Source organism: Polyodon spathula, chromosome 18 (genome assembly GCF_017654505.1).
Source record: "Polyodon spathula isolate WHYD16114869_AA chromosome 18, ASM1765450v1, whole genome shotgun sequence".
In the NCBI taxonomy this organism is placed as follows: domain Eukaryota; kingdom Metazoa; phylum Chordata; class Actinopteri; order Acipenseriformes; family Polyodontidae; genus Polyodon; species Polyodon spathula.
The window spans coordinates 5,635,497-5,655,142 of NC_054551.1; the positions used below are offsets into that span (position 1 = coordinate 5,635,497).

General features: G+C 36.8%; 1 protein-coding gene across 1 annotated transcript in view; it reads left to right on the top strand.

Moving 5' to 3' along the window:
* The first annotated feature begins 9,721 nt into the window (after positions 1–9,721).
* The window catches only part of LOC121330820 (brain-specific angiogenesis inhibitor 1-associated protein 2-like protein 1), a 30,335-nt gene continuing 20,410 nt past the window's right edge, over positions 9,722–19,646 (top strand). Inside the window, exons 1-3 of the mRNA XM_041277645.1 lie at positions 9,722–10,015; positions 12,353–12,428; positions 13,223–13,309. Coding sequence (XP_041133579.1) covers positions 9,965–10,015; positions 12,353–12,428; positions 13,223–13,309 — 214 coding nt within the window. The 5' untranslated portion in view covers positions 9,722–9,964. The remainder of the gene's footprint in view (positions 10,016–12,352; positions 12,429–13,222; positions 13,310–19,646) is intronic.

Here is a 19,646-nt window from a genome sequence, read left to right on the forward strand (position 1 = left end):
GTGAGGCGATCCACACGCAAGCAGAGGGCCTGTACAAAGGATGTCCCGGGTTCGCGCCAGCCCTCCACTTGTGTGTGGATTGCCTCACCCTGTGTGATGCACCTACCTGCGTTATATTTTGCTACATTGGTGTTAGAGTGGGACGCAGGTACCCCGGCAAACACTCGTCAGACTGTAGCCTGGTGAACAAGTCCAGGGCGGACTTGAGGCTGGCAGGAGAAAGTGTAGCGTGCGCGGGGGAAGGCAGCAGCAGGGCTGGTAGGTGACTTAATAACACACGAAGACATAACCCCGATATACGCTCCTTGCAGCTGCGCTATGTTTTAGTGCGAGAGGTTCCGGGTTCGCGTGTGTGTGGACTGCCTCACGTTGTGTGATGTGCCTGCCTGCGTTAACCTATTTCGCTACAATTATATTACAAGTATGGTGCACCCAAAACTAAAATACATGTTTTAAAGAAGTGTCATTTTGTTATTGATATTTATTCCTATTCATCGAAAATGGAATACAGTCGGCATCACTTTATCAGGGCACCTTGGGAGAAGCGGCTGTCCCAATTAAAAATGGCCTAAAAAAATCCTTATTTTTCAAGGTGTAGATTTGTCTTTTAAACATCTTGTTGAGCCACACTATATGACCTGTTGGTTTTTTCACGGTCTTGCGAACACGATCAATAACAAAGTGCTCCTAGGTGGCAGTCAACGAGCTACAACGAATGGTATTATGTAACAGTGATTTATGTCAGGACGATTGGGGTCACTCAGAACGTGAAGATGTCCCCAGAGCACACTTATTTTCTAAGACCCAAGGATAAAGAAAAGAAATAAAAACTTACCAAAAAGAGAAGTCGCACAATTAACCTCTACAACCATTAGAACCTCACTGAACAAATATTTTAACACCAGACTGGAAAAAAAAAATTGGTTGGGGTTTATCCACACCTGCAGCACCTTATCTAGCTGATATACAATAGAAAAATGATACTGGCTTTAGGGGGTGCTGCTGAACCCCATATCACATTGTGTTGCCCTTGTTCTGAGCCTGTAACCAAAATGCATCACTCTAACCAGCTACAGAGTCAACAAGTGTAAATATACCATGCTAAGCATGCATATTACGACAAATATATTCCACTATTCTAGGGATTGGTTTATTGTGGCATATCTGTTAATGATCTTGTTACACTCTGATGAATGTCATCATTTTTTACATTATATAAAACATGGTTTATTTTTTTGTAATAAGTCAGAGGGGCTTGTGCTACTTGTTTTATTACCTGAAAGAAAACCTGCTAAATACTTTTTTTTTTTTTTTGGGGGGGGGGGGGGGGGGGGGGGGGGGTATTTGAGAAATGTAAGCTTTACATTCAAGATTAAAGTTATTTAAAAAATTGGTTGGCAGTTTAATACATGCTTATAAAATGCATGCAACTTTCAGAGCCTTGGACAAAAAATCACTAAAACAAACAAAAAAAAAAAAAACGTATTACCCACAGAGTAATTACAACAGTGATCCGTGATGAATCATTGATTTCAACAAGGGCTGCTGTTGGGACAGGGGCTATCCTGGTTGCAATTGTCAATTTATCAATTGTTGATTTTGTTCTCCACGGGTTCACATGCATGTCTATAACGTGTTTAAAAATGAATATTCCAAGCAGCCAGATTATTTACATAGTGGTGTTACAAGTCAGGTAGAAAGTATCTTTGCACAAAATTAAAAAAGAGGTGCCTTACAAATAGGACAGGTCAAACGTTGACTGAGGGATTTTGCTTGCTGATGTCCACTAAATGCTCCTACTATTTTGCTGAAGAAGTACGACCACTCAATATTCTGACAATTTTGTTGAAGAACAATGACCACTAAATATACCTACAATTTTACTGAAGAACAGCTTGTATACCCTATAGTACATTCACAGCTTGTTCCTATAAACAGCCTAGCAATGTCTACCACAGCAACATTGCAATAACACTATACCACTGCATATCGTTGGTTATTTCCTCATGTTTGCTCTGCGCTGCTGTGATGTTTGCCTCTTGACCAGATCATCATTGTAAATGTGAATTTGTTATCAATCTTCTTATCTGGTCAAATAAAGGTTAAACCAAAATGAAAATGGTTACAAATACAGTTGAATTCATCTACCCTGATCACTTTCCTTTTAAAAACAAATCTGGTCATTTTACTCTGTAAGTGAGTGAGTTATTAAGCGAGTGTGACAAACAAGACGAACTCAGGGTATAGGTTTTATCATTTTCAGACATTGAGTCACACTTTGTGTTGCCGTGATCCCTCATAATAGATATTTTGTACAAGCACAGGCCTAGTTTCACAGCTAGAAACAAATCGTTAGAACCACTGGAAGTGTTAGCTTCTAATAAGCTTTGTTCAGGTTTAAACCTGCTTTTGCGTCATCATTTCTTTTCTTTTGCTACACAATTTCTCACCTTGACACTAACACCAGATTTTTGATGGTACAAATCTGAGGCTAATTAAACAAGCTGGTCCAGATGCTGACAGTTTATATATTTCAAAACACGTGTGCTCTTTTAATAATTTCCTTTGCGTCATGACCAGCAAGGGTACAAGTTGAAACAAAAACACACAATAAAGCAATTTGTACACGAAAAAGCATAAAACAACCTTTTTTTTTTTTTTTTTTTACTGTGGGTGAGGTCCCCTAAAAGAATGTATTGTCACCCCTTATAAAAAATGTACCATAGTAGATTTGCTGTTGTAATGCTTTTCCAATGTACTGTATTTTTGGTTTGATCACACTTTACCATACGTTGTGTGCTTCAAAATGATTGTTATTTTTGTAAATAATATTAGACAACAAATGTACCTTCCATGCAAGTCTTTCAGAACATTGTGGATTTTACCTTTGCAAAGATAATAACATCAAATGTACTATATTAAAAACTCATTTGACAAAATATATGTGATTTTTCATTTCTGGGATTATGCTGTAGATGCCATTATCTCATTCAGACGCTTCCCTGGGTTTTGATAAAAGCAGCTATTATAGTCATGTTTATACTACTGAAATCCTATCGTATTTAAATCCTAAAGTATCAAAATCCTATTGTATTTACAAAACAAAAATAATCTTAAATAGGAACTTGATGTTAGTTTATCCAAGCTCAATTCTAAATATAAAGACAGACACCTCTGTATCTCTAAAGCTGCTTACATTTCAGGATTAATTGAATAGTTGTCCTGTGGCCAAGACAGGATTTCAGCTGCAGTGTAACTTTATGTAAATAGATTGTACACCTGTAAAAACAAGTAGCACACCTAACACTATGTAGTCTACCAAAGCCCTTTTTTATAATCTATATAGCAGTGGGTTTAAATAATGCCCCTTTTTGGGGTTTTCCCCCAGGTGTGTGCATATAGCTACATGCAGAAGACACATAGTGATGATCAGTCCAACACTGCTTAGATGATTGCATTGAATTACATATCTGTACCAGTTATTTAGGACTTTAGTTGACATCTTAAGCAGTGAAATGCATTTTGTTCCCTCAAGACAGCTCCTAGGAAAGCATGAATCTCAATGATCCTGCCACCATTTTCACATTCAATTAGGGTTTTGGTAATTAAATGACACTGCAGACTTTACATCAACTGAAATTATTATTGATTATCACTTGGTTGCTAGGATCTTATCCATGGTGATGAATGACACTTTCCAGCAGCATAATGACATGTACATTGTGCACAAGTGACACACCCTATACTTTATACCAGAGAATGCTAAATGTTTTACACAGTAACTCTGTAACTGCATAGAACATTACCACTCTCTGCTTTTAAATATAGGCAGTGCAGTTTGCACATGGAATTAAAAAGGCCATCTGCCTACATGTCATTATTTAAAAATATGCCAAGACAAAAACAAAGGATTAGTCTCCCCATTAGGATCATTTGCTTTACATATCCTGAAAAACCTCATGGGAGAACTCTTAATTCTAACACATGGGATTTTATCAAGAATAGATAAATAAGCTGTAGCTAAAAATTACAAATACTGAAATTCTTAAGGTCAGCCTTCCTTTTAAGGCTACTAAACTCCCATTGTACTTGCTCTGTACATTCTTTGCAGAATGCATTAAGAATATGAATGAAATGAAAATTGTATTTTTCTGTTTGGTGAAAAGAGTGTTACTTTTGATTTAGTAGTTGTTGACAAAATGCAATTTTTCCATTACAAATGGATCGTTTCAATTGCGAAAAACTGAATTTGCTTCTTTAGAAAATGTCTTTTTGTACTCTATTGTTTTCTAATTTGAAATTATTTACATAAAAACATTAAATCCTCACCTACCCCCTCAGCAAATATATAAATGTAATACTAAATGCATACAATTTATTTTTTCAATCTGCAGTACTGAGCACTCATTTTAGATCTTATAGCTTAAGAAACTAACTGAACATATTAACTACTAATAATGAAATACAATATCGGGTTATAGGCAGTGAACATCTATGTATGTGTGGATATGATAACCCATAGACAGATGCTTAAGACCTCGGACCAAATAGTTTAAGCCCTTGGGTCCAAATCAATGAAAAAGAAAGATACAAATATGTCCTTCTAGCTTAGCATAATTATTTCAGTCAACAGTTCTACAGATGTTTTGAGAACGAATTTGCAATTCTATAGGTGTGGGTTAAAATAATTTAGCATATAAATGTACTAGGATTTCAGACCTTCAAACCCCTGCAGTGGAATGTCACAGCTAATTCTAGCAAGAGCCCCTCTTCTATAGCAATACATTATCTATCACGTTACACTAATAGGAAAAGACAGCGGGCCCTATTAGCAATAATTGCAAGGGCAAAGGCAAATGCACACTATTGCTCTGAGACATTCCTTTCTACTGTTTATGTTGTTTGCCTTTGCACTTATAATAGGGCCTTTTGACTTGCTGTCAGATTCCTTGTAAAACGGTCACGCATTAAAAAAATAAAAAATTAAAAAAATTCTAAAGTGACCTTCTGCAATGTGCCATGCTCCTTCAATTTTCCATTCATGCGTAAACTTCATTTTCACTGCAGCGGCCCCCTGTCCCCTTTTCATTATCAAGGATTTGCAGCCCAGTTTGAGAAACAATGGTCACGTTGATGTTTTCACTTCTGGCTATTGCTTTTTCATTTGACTGCATAAGATCAGGCAGATTCTCCTCCTAGCATACCAAAGCAAAAACAAACAAAGCATCCAACAGTCCTTTGACGTCTTCATACAGTGACAGTGTGTTCTGAGAAGTGCTATCGGACCTGCTCAGGTCATTCAATTCCAGCAAGAAAAGAACAAAATACAACAGTGGGATAAACCAGCTGGGCATATTTTTCAATTCTTGGACACCAGCAATGATGCTATTTCTGGTGTGTATATATATATATATATATATATATATATATATATATATATATATATATATATATATATATATATATATATATATAGTAACCATTATTTCTGTTTGTTCCAATACTCACTGTGTAAACTGAGCAAAAGAAACCAATGTAACAGAATTGCCATAACCCATGCCTTGTACCATTCCAGGCTGGCAGTAGTGTGCACTCCAACGTCATTATACTGTACTGCTCACTGTTGGATCTTTGACATACAGCATGTTATAATGAGCGGCATGTATAATGGAGGACAATTCAATCAGGACCCGACCTGGAAGACATCCAAGGTACAAAACTCAGCACCCAGCATGCCTAACAAATGGATCCTGATGCTGGCCAACACCACTGTTGAGATGTGTCACTCATTATGCACTGTGTCGAATGTATTCATTTCTTTATCAGTGTTCCTGGAATGAAGTTCAAAATCAATTGTGCTTAAAGGAAGACCATTCAAGCCCATGTTGACAAATGATTGCATTAGCAGTTTCTATAAAACGTACCGATTTTCTCTGGAACGTCATTGATTTTCAAAGACTCTCTGTAAACAATCCTACTGAGTTGTTCAGAAATGTGAGTGCAAGGCCTTCTTGAAACATAATAAATTCAACCTCCCAGCTGGCTAAAGCAATGCACCATCCACAACAGTTCTATTGACTCCAAGAGCGAAAAAAGGCCCAAACAGCAAAGAACTAGAGGCCTGGAGTTTGTGTTGTTTTATTGAATTGCCAGGAGCGATTTCCAAAATTTGGGCATTTTTTTTCAGCTTTTTAGAAGAACTGTCAGGCATTTAGCATCCTTACTAAACCATTCATTTGCACGGTTCCATGTGGCTCAGAAGACAGTATTTTGATATTATTTGGAAACGCTGTCTGTGGGACTGTCTTTATATATTTACTTATAATTAATGTTGTAATGTTGAAATGTTCTCTTTCTGTGTAAAAGCTTACTTACTGTATGTAAACTATAGTAAAAGCGTATCAAGATGAAACTTTGCCAAACTTACTATGTAACATATGGAAATTTTAAGCATACAGAAGTTGAAAACATAGTCATGCATGGCGGACCCTTGGTTGACCCCTGGTGGACTGAGATCTGTGAGTTTGTTTGCATCTTTTACTCCAGCAGTGATGTAAATGGTAGCAACCCAACTGCACACCCACTCAACTTATGAATTACACATAGAAGAAAAGGGCAAAGGCTTTGCGTAGGCGACGGTAGTGACAGTCTGGCAGGAAGGGCTTCATAAATAAACAACATATTAAAATGAGATGCATTGTGGATGTGAATTCCAGCCAATAGCACGTCCCAAGTTTGCTTTACACAATAGGAGGGTTTATACAAACACTCACACACATCCACCTGTCGCCAAGCAAAATCCATTCATCATTTACAATACAGACCCTGACCAGCTAACTAAGCACCCCCTGTAAATTCAGAAATGGATCACAGTAGCCCTAACTAAGATAAAAGTAAAATAGGTTCTTGATGAGTATCTAAACAGTGCAATTTAATTTCACAGTCCATGCATACTGCTAAACAGCAAGAGAAAAGTGTTGCTTAGAGACGTGGTTTCAGTTTGGCATCAAGGTCACCTGAGAATTACAGATTAATGGAAGCTTCACACCCCCTAGTGTAAGAGTGCTGTAGCTTCACATTGCTTGGTGCTTTCATATGCAACAACTTCTATAATGAGGACCGTTGCCTTTGGGTTTATAAAACTGTATTTAAGATTTACCATAGTAAAACTTTACCACACTTTTTCCCAGTTTGTCACACTTTTCACTTGCTTATACAATGCCTTCACCATGGTACACAATGCAATATATCTTTGATTTGTCCTTTTACTCTGCTTTTAACATGGTAGTAACATTATATGTTAACTTTTGCCTGCCTACCATCCTTGATTAATTTCACCTGCCTATCATCGACTCTCTATTTAAACCCAGTCACAGCTCAGCTCTTTCTCTTACGTTTTGCTTTTTCCCTCCTCCTCCTCCTCCTCCTCCCTCCTCCCTCCTCACTTTTTGCCACGTGCCTCTGTATCAGTCCCCTCTGGGGGGTGATAGTGAGTTTCACTTCCCTGACCTGGAGTTCCAATGACTCTGCAGGTTCTTTGTGTGGTCAGAGGGGACCACCGGCCACACTATTCTTTCACAGCTTGTGTGCTATATCTTGCCTCAAGAAAGAAGGCTCTGTCTTACTTCTTTCTTTATCCTCCTGGGATGTGGCCCTCTTACTCTTAGTGCTTGAGTCTCATAAATAACAATTATTTGACTTTCAGATCTTCTTTTCTTCCTTACGTCAAGGCTTTGTATGAGCTGTTCCGTCCTCTGAGGGTGGAACCCGGTCGGTAACTGGGACCCAGTCGTGAGGCAACGACTATAACGACTCTCTGAGAAGTCAGAGGATGTGTTTTCATGGGCCCGAAGGCCATTAGGGCTAGTCTCAACTCTATAGGGAAGGCTCTCGTGGTTGGAGTCGGGGCCGTCCTTTACTCCTTCCCTTGTCTTTCCCTTGAGGCCGAGCCTCCAATGCTAAGTTGCAAAAAGCCCTGGTTCCCGCCCCATGAAACAATAGTAAATCTTCAAGGTTACCAATATGGCCAATATGGACTTATACACTTGTCCTAAATTCTACTTATAGGACATATAAGTAGTTAATTATTAAATCAATGAATTTGTATACTAGACTTTTTAAATGGTTTAACTGTGCCCTAAAACCCTTTTTTCTCCCCAATTTCATTTCATTATACTGTGATACAGACTTAAAGAGGGACAGTATTTTGATCTGTCAATGTTAAGATAATTAAAATGACAGAATCATTTACAAAGCCATGTAATAATAAGGGAGAGCTTGAACGTTAACATGGGATTTTATTGTTGTGAATTCCAAATTGCATTAGAATGTCCTTATGAGATTCTCCTGTCTGTGAAGTAAGTATTGCTTATGCATTGGTTCTGAATGTCATGTTGGCTATTTATGATACTGTATGCATTTACTTTTCAATACGTTTACAATGGACACAACTACAGCCATACTTTGTATGTGCATTTTAATTTCCTTCATTTAGAATAGCTAACCTAGTATAGTCAGTTGTATGCATTGAAGTCGAATAAGGAGTGTCACCAAAGAATCAATTTATGTAATATGGCTGCCATCTAGTGGCTACAGTGTATATTGCAGCGCAATTGAAAATGCATTATTCCTGTCTTTTTTTTGTTTTGCTTTTTTTTTTTTTTTACTGTACTGTTCCAAAAGCCACACTATTCTCTAAAAACACAGGATTAGATTTCTTAAAGAAAAGAAAAAAAAAATCACAAGCTATGATTCAGCACCAGTTTCAGTCTGACAACCTGATGCACAAATATCTATTTTTATGAACAGTAAGATCATTTACAATACCTTCATAAGAACCGTGTGTGTGTGTGTGTGTGTGTGTGTGTGTGTGTGTGTGTGTGTGTGTGTTGTTTTGTTTGTTTGTTTAATATACAGTTTCTGTAGCTTTTGTTCATCCAGTAGTAAATGGTTATCATAAAAAAAAACAATAGCGTATCAAATATTTACCATAGCGATACTGCTCAAATAATGAGAAAATAAATAAATAAATAAATAACTGGTAATATTTTATGTATATTTTATTGGTAATATTACTATGGGTGTGAGGCGTGGCAGAGAAATAATAATACATGAAGTATTTTGACAAAATACAATACATCTGATTGGGTAAAACATTAAAAACTGTTCAAATATGGTGGAATTCTTTATTTTTTTTTATTTATTTTTTTTTAACTAAATGTTTATACAAACAGTAAAGTAATTAGTTCTTTATATTATACAAAAATAATTTCTATAATACATTTTTACATTTTGTATTTGAGTTAACATAGCTGACTTGTAGTGTAAAGCCACACCTCATGCTGGATGTGTCAAGGAAAAACATGTACAGTCTGTTTCATAGTCTACGGGAATGTCAGGAGATAAGAGACTTCCGGAATCAAATTATTATTTATATATCTAATCTAGAAAGACTATCGATTTTAATATTGGGACTTTATATCTAAGCCGGATTTACCTGAATTTAAAGAAAGGGTAATACGGTGGTTCCAATCTTAACCTGGCAAAGCTGATTAGATCGTCCAGGTGGCATTGCTGAGCCAAAAATATAAATGGCAATGCAGGAAGTAGTGAATGATGCCTGGCACCACGTCTCTCAACACAACCCGGGACTGAGACACGGGGGACGATGACGTCGACAGTTCCACCTTACTGCCTCCACGCAGTCAGACTGACAAGTTTGACAGCTTAGTTTATTCGCAGCTTAGCTGCACGCTCACCGGTGCATTTGCTTCACCTGCTGCTTCAGGAAGTAAAGCTATCACTTTTGCGTTGTTACAGCCTGTCTAAATTCCCCAATAACACGGATTGGAGCCGCGAACTGTTACACCAGGTTCCTGTAACTTTTTTTTTTTTTTTTTTTTTTTCCCTTGGCTAGAATAACAAAGTAGGTATTTTTGAATAAGAAGGATTCTACGGGGCCAGAATGTCTCGCGATCCGGAGGATGTGAATAAACTCACCGAAAGTACCTATAAGGTAAGTTGTGATCGGGGCGCACCTACCTACCTAACACGCTGAAGTACTGAATTTATACTGGCGATATTTCTTTTTGTTATTGCAAAATAACACAATTCTCCCAGCTGTTCCAGACAGCAAGGCGTGAACATGGACTTTGACACTTGAATTCATTTACTGTATGTTTTACGTTTGCAGTCGCCGTAAAAAAATATAAATAAATAAATAAATTCAAAAAACAAAAAAACACAAAACTTTCTGTCAGAAATAACAATTCAATGTCAATGATAATTTTTTAAAAAATAATAATAATAATAAAAAAACATTAATGTTGCATTATCATGGGTATACTGTAGCTTAACCTGTCCCATATGGTAACCGAACTTTGACAGCTGTAAATACTGTATGTTCTTAGTTGATAGCTCAGCTGGTTATCTACGATGGTGCAGCACTTTCATTTGTTAACCTAATTCTATGTTTTCTCAGACAAAGTTGTCCTCTGAAACCTTTCACAGTATATGATATCCACATTTCATATCCATGTAAAAGTTCATCAAAGTATATTTGTAAGAATCATTGCAGATTTCCCCATTATTACACTATGCATTTCCCATAGTTTACTATGGGAAACATTTATAAGAGTTAGTTGACATTGTATTTACAAATTTGTGTAGACCGACATATTTTGATCATTCACATGTTTTCTATTTTATTTATTCACTATATTTAGATATAAATTGATATAATAAAATAAAACAAGAATAGTCTTTAGTAAGACCAATCATAAAAACAGCACCACATTTGATTAACCCAGCTTCTGTAAACTCAAACCTTAACCAGTTTCATTAACACACCCACTGTGAAATCAATTATCTTGTTCACATAAGACAGACCTACCAGTAACTATGAATAACATACTCTAAAACACAGTTGTGTAACTGCCATTCTTATAATACTATGCTATAGAACTGAATTATGAGTTTAGAACTGTGTTGCAGTCTAAAACGCTGGAGTTTTTATTTTAAAGTTGTCAATAAGTAGGGATCATCATTGTAGTCAGTACGTTACAATATGTATAATTGCAAATTAGGACTGAGAACTGATTTTATTTTACAAACCCACTATGGTTTTGTTTTGTTTTGTTTTGTTTTTTTGGTATAGTGCTTGATGAGCTGCTTTTTTTAAACTGAGAAAGATAAGTTTGATGTTTTTGACAGTTTGTTCCTGTAATACAAGCTGACAGGTTTTTATATGTTACCTTTGAGACATACATATTCCGTTCTCTTATACAGTATGACCAGAGAGGGTAACTGAAGATACTGGTACTTTGGCTTCAAAGCCGCCAGTAAAATATAGAATTACCACGTGTGAGAAGAATGAAAATCTGTGATCGTTCGAATCAGTATTATTGTTAAGTCATGTGCTAGCCACAGCTTGTTTTCAGTTCCCAGCCAACAAGGAATTTGTTTGTTGCTCTGTAGCTAGGTGTAGGTGGCACACCTGCTCTGCTATTGTTAAGGACTGGGTGTGTGTTGAGTGTTGAAAGAGGAACCTCTGTGTGCAGTTTGGGGATTTTAATGTTTTTTTTTTTTAGGACTGTACCAAAAAGCAGAAGCACTTTGCTGTCTAGTAATGGTTCCTGTTTTGATCTTTAACCACGCAGATAAAGTGAGGATTTGTACAGATTTTTTGTTCAGTACAGTATAAAAAAAGAAAGAGGGTTTTTTTTTTTTTTTGCGATCTGTCAGTGCAGTATTTTCAGAGTTTGGTTATTAGGCACCACAGATCACCAGAGCTTGTAAAGGCAGTGCAATACCTATGAATTGCTTAATAAATGATGTACGCCAAACCTTAGATGTATGCAAAACCTTTATAACTGGTGGATACAGTCCCACTCAAAGACTGCAACACAAACATTTATACTGTGCCCAAACTGTGCAGGTTGAAAAACTCTCTGGAGATAAACTTTTATTAATGTGTTACAACTCAAGTGTCAATTTCAAAGCAGCCAGCAGGCTTTTGCAGCTTTCGAGTAGCAATGGTTAAAAGATGATTTGTTGCTTTTAGATTTAGTTATTTCAATTAAGTCAGCTTTTAATATTTCCATATTAAAATAGCATGTGCTGTTAATGAACCTATAAACCCGCACACTGAAAAGGTTTTAGTCTAATTTAAAAGTTATTAATTCTGAACTTGATGTGACACAGCTCCAAGTTTATTCATGCAGAGTGGAACATGGTATACACTATGGTTTTACTAGTGGGCAAAACTTTTTGAGCAGTGACAGGGAAAACCGAAGATGTTAAAGGGGCTTTTTTTTTAAATATTCATAACAATCTGTTTTTCTTCTCCCTGTAGAATGTTATGGAACAGTTCAATCCAGGTTTACGGAACCTTGTAAACCTGGGTAAAAACTATGAAAAATCTGTTGTAGGTAAGCATTTACTGGTATCTCCACATATAATTCATGTAACTTTACATGTAGGGAGGAAGGGTATTGCAGTGGATGTATGAGATATTATTAGGTACAGGATAGTGAAGATGACCACTGTATCAGCTATCATGAGGTCCATTATCTTGATTTAAAAGGGCAGATCTGTATTCGGCAACACCTAAACCCACAGCCCCAACCCAGGCCTTACTCTGGTGTATTAGTATTGTCATGTTTAGAAGGGGGACAGTAAATCTACCCACTGGGAAGCAGTATTAATACATGGTAGTGACAGTGTAGACCAGCTGTTTGGAATAATACAATTGACTGTTTGAATGCAGAGTGCACCTTGTACATGGAGCGGGTGGGGGTGATCACAACAGCTTTCTCAATGAGAACAGTTTTTGTTCTTTGTCTATTGGACAGCTGAAATGTGGTGTAACTTTACAGGCATCTGTTGTGAGGTATAGCAACTAAGGCAGCAATTAAGTTTTGCTCTAGAAGCCCAAAGCAGGGCTAGTGTGAGGCACTTTGAGAAAAAATGACCAGCCATACAGATGTTATATTAAAAACAGGCTGTGCAAGGTGCTAAATAATTGTCCATGAAGGTATCACTGTGCCATTCATTTCCACTGCTGTTATTGCAGTACATTGTTGCTCATAGAATCACAGTCAAGATTGCATATCGTCAGTTTCCTAGTGGTCACATTTATTATCAAGAAGTACGTATAGCTGCTGTCTAGTAGAGCCAGCTAACTCTGTGTCTTTTTCTTTTCTTTTTTTTTTTTTTGCATCAGCAATGACTCTGGCAGGAAAAACATACTATGATGCTCTTTCCAAAATTGGAGAGATGGCTACTGTGTCACCAGTTTCCAGAGAATTGGGTAAGTTGTACTATGGGAATGATTTTCAAAATTTGGTTAGCGTATTCTGAGTAAATCTACTTTATACATCTACTTTGCTTTTGTGTCCTTCTGTTTTCCTCAGGGAACTTGCTTTGCTGTGTTACTACGTAATTTCCTTTTTTTTTATTAGATCCATATCTTCTTTTTTTTTTTTTTTCAAATCAGGCTCTTTGTGTTGAGGTAATTTCAATAGTGCAGGTACTGTTGTCTATTGAGTTAATTTAATTTGAACATCCATTCGTTGGACAATACTTGTGATCTTTAACACCAAACAAGGAGAGCATAAACTGTGCGGGACTGATTATTTTTGTTCTCTGATGTGAGGAAAGCTTCATTTTAAACTCTTATGCCTAAGGAGGCCAGAGGTACACGTTGCATACATTGATATTGTTTTTTTCTTTTACCCTGGATCCTTCTATAATGGAAAGATGTGGTACAGTCTCAGATGTTCAGAAACTAGAACCATGTGTACTGTCTTCAGTTCATTGTTCAAAGTGCCGGTAGAAATTTGTCTTTTGAGCTCCATGCTTTGAAAGTGATTTAGTGTGTTAAAGTGATTCAGTATGATGTGCCTTTGAACACCCGTGAAAGTGATCATAGGGATAAATTTGGAGTGGCTGTCAAAACTAAATTAACCCGCAAAAAGCTCTTTCAAAGTGACAAAATTCTGACCTTTTGTTCTGGAGAGGAGTAAATTATGGTCCATGTAATCACTGAGATCCTTCTGCTCTCTTAAACTGCTCTGCCTTTTCTACTTCAGACCTACTGACGCATGCGTGTGACTTTTTACACACTGTATTCAGACTGAAAGAGTGCTGGAAGGGTAAACACAAAATGCAAAGTCAAACAGACAGTTTGGATCTCTGCTCATCGTCTGTTCCTTGAAAAAATACCTGATGTGACCATTCATGTACATTCAACTACAACTGGACTCAATCACCTCTGTTAGAACGAAGAAAACAGGAACATGGTTCAGGGAGATTCTATTGACTTAGGGGATGAGAATACAAATATGCAAACAACCTTGTTTCAGTTTAAAAGGCAATCTGTCGTACAGAAGAGGAAGCTACAGTAAGAAGTGAGACTAGTGTAAACATCACAAAATGATTTTAGTTTATGGGGAAACCCTTTGTGCCCTAACCCGCAGTGTTGCTCAGACCCGTGCACCATGGTCAGTGTCTTGCTTTGTAAATGCTGAACTGTGCTTTCCCGTATTTGTCTTCACTTCATTAAAAATAGCTTGTATTCTGTTCAAAAGTTCAACAATTACTGAAAACCGCTGGTGTAATCCAACTGCTGAAATAAATTGTCTCTGTGTAGCCACAGCAACATTTACTAATACCGTTAGGCTAAATACAGTTCATAAATTATTTTAATTTCAAAGGAAAGTGCATTAAAGTTGTAACATTTTTATTTTCAGTAAATACACAATTCTGCATAAAGAGCTTACGTGTGCCAGGGACATTTGAACCTGAATTGTGTCAAGCTAAAACTTAATGATTCATGTGTGAATTGCACCTTTTTTTAAAGGATTCAGAAATACAATTTTAATATAATTGCATCCTCTCCTCACAGAGTTTGCTTAAAACTTGCCTTATTACCATGCCATAGTTCTTGATTCCTGACCAATTTGAATAAATTAATATTTTACTAGGCAACATTATACTCCATGTGACTGTTTTGACTTCCGTGGGACATGGCATAAGCATGCAGTAGCAGAACGCCTAGCTCTAATACTGTAACTGTTGATGAGATGTTTTTGATATTATGTTTGGTTCTGTCCTGCACACCTTGCTCATTGTACGTGTGCACTGCAGCCTGCAAACAAAGGTCATTCCCCTGTAAAACAAATACATTTGAATGATACATGCTAATACAGAGACAACTGAAGGGGGAGGAGAGAGAGTCGAATTAAAATTCTGCACTTCAGGTGTTAGAAACTGACGAACCTCCTTGTGAACTGTGCAGTCCTAAAGGGTTTAACAGTAGATCACAGCAGACATACGATCGAATTATCTTAATGCACTACTAGCATTGGGCATGTAATAGCACAGATAGGCTAATCTTTTGTTATGTATGCATGGTGTTACTTCGATACTTACACACACACACACACACACACACACACACACACACACACACACACACATTAATTTTCCTTGTTCGTGTAAATCCCAAATCTCAATCATGATTTTATCCAAAGGACTGGCATTTTCTCTTATGTTCTAGATGAATAAGGATGTGAGATGGAGATATATAGTAAATGTGATATATGACTTTCCAATAGGACAGATATAAGAAAGGTTTCCACTTTGTTAATCAGATCCATTATTCTTAATAAAATTGAATGTCCTGGCAATTTCAGTGAAGTGTTCATTGAATTCTCAAAATATGCTGACTATTCAGACAGGGTTTTTTTTTATTCACGAGGAGGTGGACAGAAACAATGTGAAACAATGCTCTTTTTGTTTTTTGGGAACAAAAGCATGAAATTAAAAAAAAAAAAAATTAAAAATTTTTAAAAGTGAAATGTTTTTTTACGAGTATTCTCACGCACCTGCTAGCGTGAACGGGAGATGTTCTCAGTTCTCACTTTGCTTCCTTTGGAAGTTTTGTAGTGTACTCATGGTAAGTGTCCAAAATTCAGAACATGTATAAGCCTATCAAATGTGAAAGAAGACTGAGAAAGCAAAATGCCTTATTTAAGTCAATTAAACAGAGATTTCACCAGTTGTGGAGTTTGACTGAGGCTTGAATTGACTGGAGCACAGTGTTCCTTTACATTAATTACAGATGTTAGCACTAGACTGACTCAACTTAGTGCCTGTAAAATGTGAGTATGAATGTAGAGTGATGAGTCAGAGTCTCATGCTGGGGAGTGAAAGGAGATTATCCATAGCAACACAACAACAAAGCTAGGGAGAATATTATGTCTGGAATTAGCTGTTGCTTCATTCAGATTATGAATGACACTGTTTTACAGGATGAGGGTGTGGGGCGTTTATCGTCAAACCACTTCTTTATTTGAATACCATAAAACCTTAAGATCAGTAACTAAGAATATTGTAAAAAAAAAAAAAAATGTGTTGTGAAAAAAGAGGAAATGACCCTGGTTTGTAAAATTAGTGTGCCGTATTAAAAAAACCAAAAAACCAAAAAAATGATTAAAATACATTATCTATAACGTTCGGACTGGAAATAAGCAAGTGCTTCCTTTAAGCAGTGAAACGTGGCTTGTAGTAACTTAAACAAAGCAATCGCCTCCTCTCGCCAGCCAGTTCACTCTAGACAATATGTCAATTTTAAATAATAGGTGACAGAAATACCTTGAATAAGGTCATTGCAATTTGTTGTGTGCCAGTACTGATAACAAGGCAGCCCTATAATGGCTGATTGTATAATATACCTCTTTGCCCTTTTTTTCTGGTAGATAGAACAATACACAACTGTATGTGTTTTATTTGATGGTGGGCATGCTAAATAAGTGATTCACAGCTCCTCTGAGGGCACTGACAGGCACTAGGGTATTCACAGGTCCAGCAGTTGCAACAGCCCCTATCTCCCTGCTTAACTGTAGTTGTCAGGTGCCAGTGTAAGGACTGTGTTAGGACAGACTAGGGTTATGCCAAGAAAATAAATACAAATATGAACATGTTGTCACTTTATAAAAACAATGTATAAACTGTGAAGTGTAGCATGTCACCCATGTATACAGTCACATGTGTCATGTTGTAAATGAAGCAAGCCTGCATCTGCAGCTGCAATTTCATTATGTTAGAATAAAATGTACATTTATATATTGTCCTTTCCATGAAGCGGTCTCAAATCGCTTTTTCAAGGGTGTGAAGTTCTTGCTGTGTCTTGTGTGACATACTTACTTGTATAGCAACACCCTGAGGTATGTGTTATATAACATCTGCATTCATTATTTATTTGGATACACCTGTTCTATGCCCTCTACATAACGTCAATTAAGTTGAAATGTTCTTCTTTAAAATCAATAGAACAAATTACGTGTTTTGCAGTTCATAGTGGCACGTCATTTGAAAAAGAATTGGAAGGCAAAATGTTGACTGAAAAAGGGTTTACCAATGGGTTTTAGTGGCCTGGCCATCAGATATTATTTCAGTTATTGTACAGTTGAATAGCAGTATTATTGTTTGTTATTGGGCCATTTGTTCATAACTGTTTATGCCTCAATCTATTAAAAAAAAAAATGTAAAAATATGTTGGCAATTAGTAAATAATGATGACAAGTCAGAAATATTAGAGTACTGTAGCTGCCTGTCGTGCAATTTCTTTCACTGTGTTATACCAAACAAATCCTATAGTTTTCATACCTTACTTAAAGGAGTATACTACTGACTGAGCAGTCCTGTTGTACTTGGGTTCATTTAATTACATATTTCTCAGTGTAAAGGTTTCATTTACTGTATGATACTGATAAAAATATATAACTTGTAGTTAGTTCTTCATAGTAGTAAAATAATGTTTTAGTATTTATAGCTGAGCTTCGAGATGAGAGCCTGGAATGTTGTACAGTGTGCTGGGTCTGTGATCACTGCTGAGTACAGTACTTGCTTTGAAACCCCATTTCTTCTTTACTCTGTTCCTTGTGCATGTCACCTTGAATTGCTTACTTGTTGACCGGTACTACAAGGAACACCTGACCAGCAGTCTTGGATAAACAGTGTGGTTGTTTAGAAAGATTCAATGATGGCATAACCTCTATGCAAAGTGCATTAGGCCAAAATGCAAATGCCCTGTTTCGTTCGGTAGGTTCAAAGTTTAAGTTTATATGTTATTTTATAGTACTCTGGAGGGCATAGAAACTGTGTGAATATACCATAGAACAATGTCAAATTCATTTCACGTAGTGGTGGAAATGACTCTGCTGTAAATACAGCACTGTAGAATCTTTGTTTGACCACCTCTCCCATTCCCAGAGTTGCTGGGTGTTGTAAAAACAAGGTGCATGTAGAATGTTTACCTTTTCACAAAGAGCACATTCACCAAGACTTTCAGGTGACCTTTATACAGCATAATGTTCCAAATGTGGTTCATGTATTGCTTAGACTAGAGCTTCTAAAAGTATATCAAATGAATGAAAACTGTATGATATTATATTTTTAATACCTGCAGTGAAACAACAAGAGACAATAGTGGTGATTTTATCTTAACCTTGGATTTGGAAGCAACCCAAGGGTATATAAAAAAAAAATGTTTTCAGGAAGTAGCTAATATTAAAATACAGATGGCTGTTCCTGTTGTGTAGTCAAGGCAGGTAGTTGAAGCCAGCTATTAATTTCCACCACTACTAATCCCTCATATTCAATGTACAGTATCCCTGTTTTCCCTTATGAGAGGCATCTGTACACTAGCACAGTGTGAAATATGTCTTTTATGTTCGATCTTGTGTATGTTGCACTTTTTTTTAGATACAGGCGTATTGATTGAACTTGCAGTTAAAATCCTTTGGGATTCATTCTTGAGGTAGTCACAATAAAGGTCTTTAGGGCCTACTTCTACACAAGTTCTATCTTGTGATTGGTTGGACTACAAGGCAATATCTTGGGATTTGCTTGCCTGAATTGGGATGAAATGTGGATGGATACAAGAAGTTACTCTGCTTATGTTATTAAGGTATTGAGTTCTGTTTTGTAATCTAACTGTAAAGGTCCCGTGGAGTTTCAACACTGTACTGTAGGTGTGTGAGCATTGTAGCAACACACAATATGTCCTTGCTTTTCTCACCTCTCACTAATGTGTTATTGCCACAATTGTTGACCCATTTCTGTATCTAATCTACAGAAACTATACAAACCAGTCCTTAGTTGTTCTCCAGAGAAATAAAAATGCAAAGCAAACAAGAGGCATAGAAAACTGCCCAGCTGTATTTCAGGTTTCTACTTGATGGTTGGGCCTAATGGCTTTGAAGTGCATGTAGTGCCTGACTTTAAATGACTAGGACAGTATCTGTTTTATAGCAAATTGAAACATTCTTTTTAAAATAGGACCATCTTAAGCTGGAGGTCAAGCATGTGGTGGGTGCACTGACCTTTTAAAACTCAAGAATGCTTGGCTTACTGCTGCAGCATTCTTTAAGAGAAAAGGTTCCGCTGTAGGGACATTACACTCTCGATTTTATTATTATTTTAAAATGTGTTGTTACTAAAACACAGCTTGAACTGCAATTAACACATGCTGTACTGTACACAATGATGCCAATTTCAAAATAAAGGTATGTGGTTGTAATGTATTAGATTATCAGCTGGATTCACAGACCCTGATTTAGCACTAATCTTGCCTTACCTAA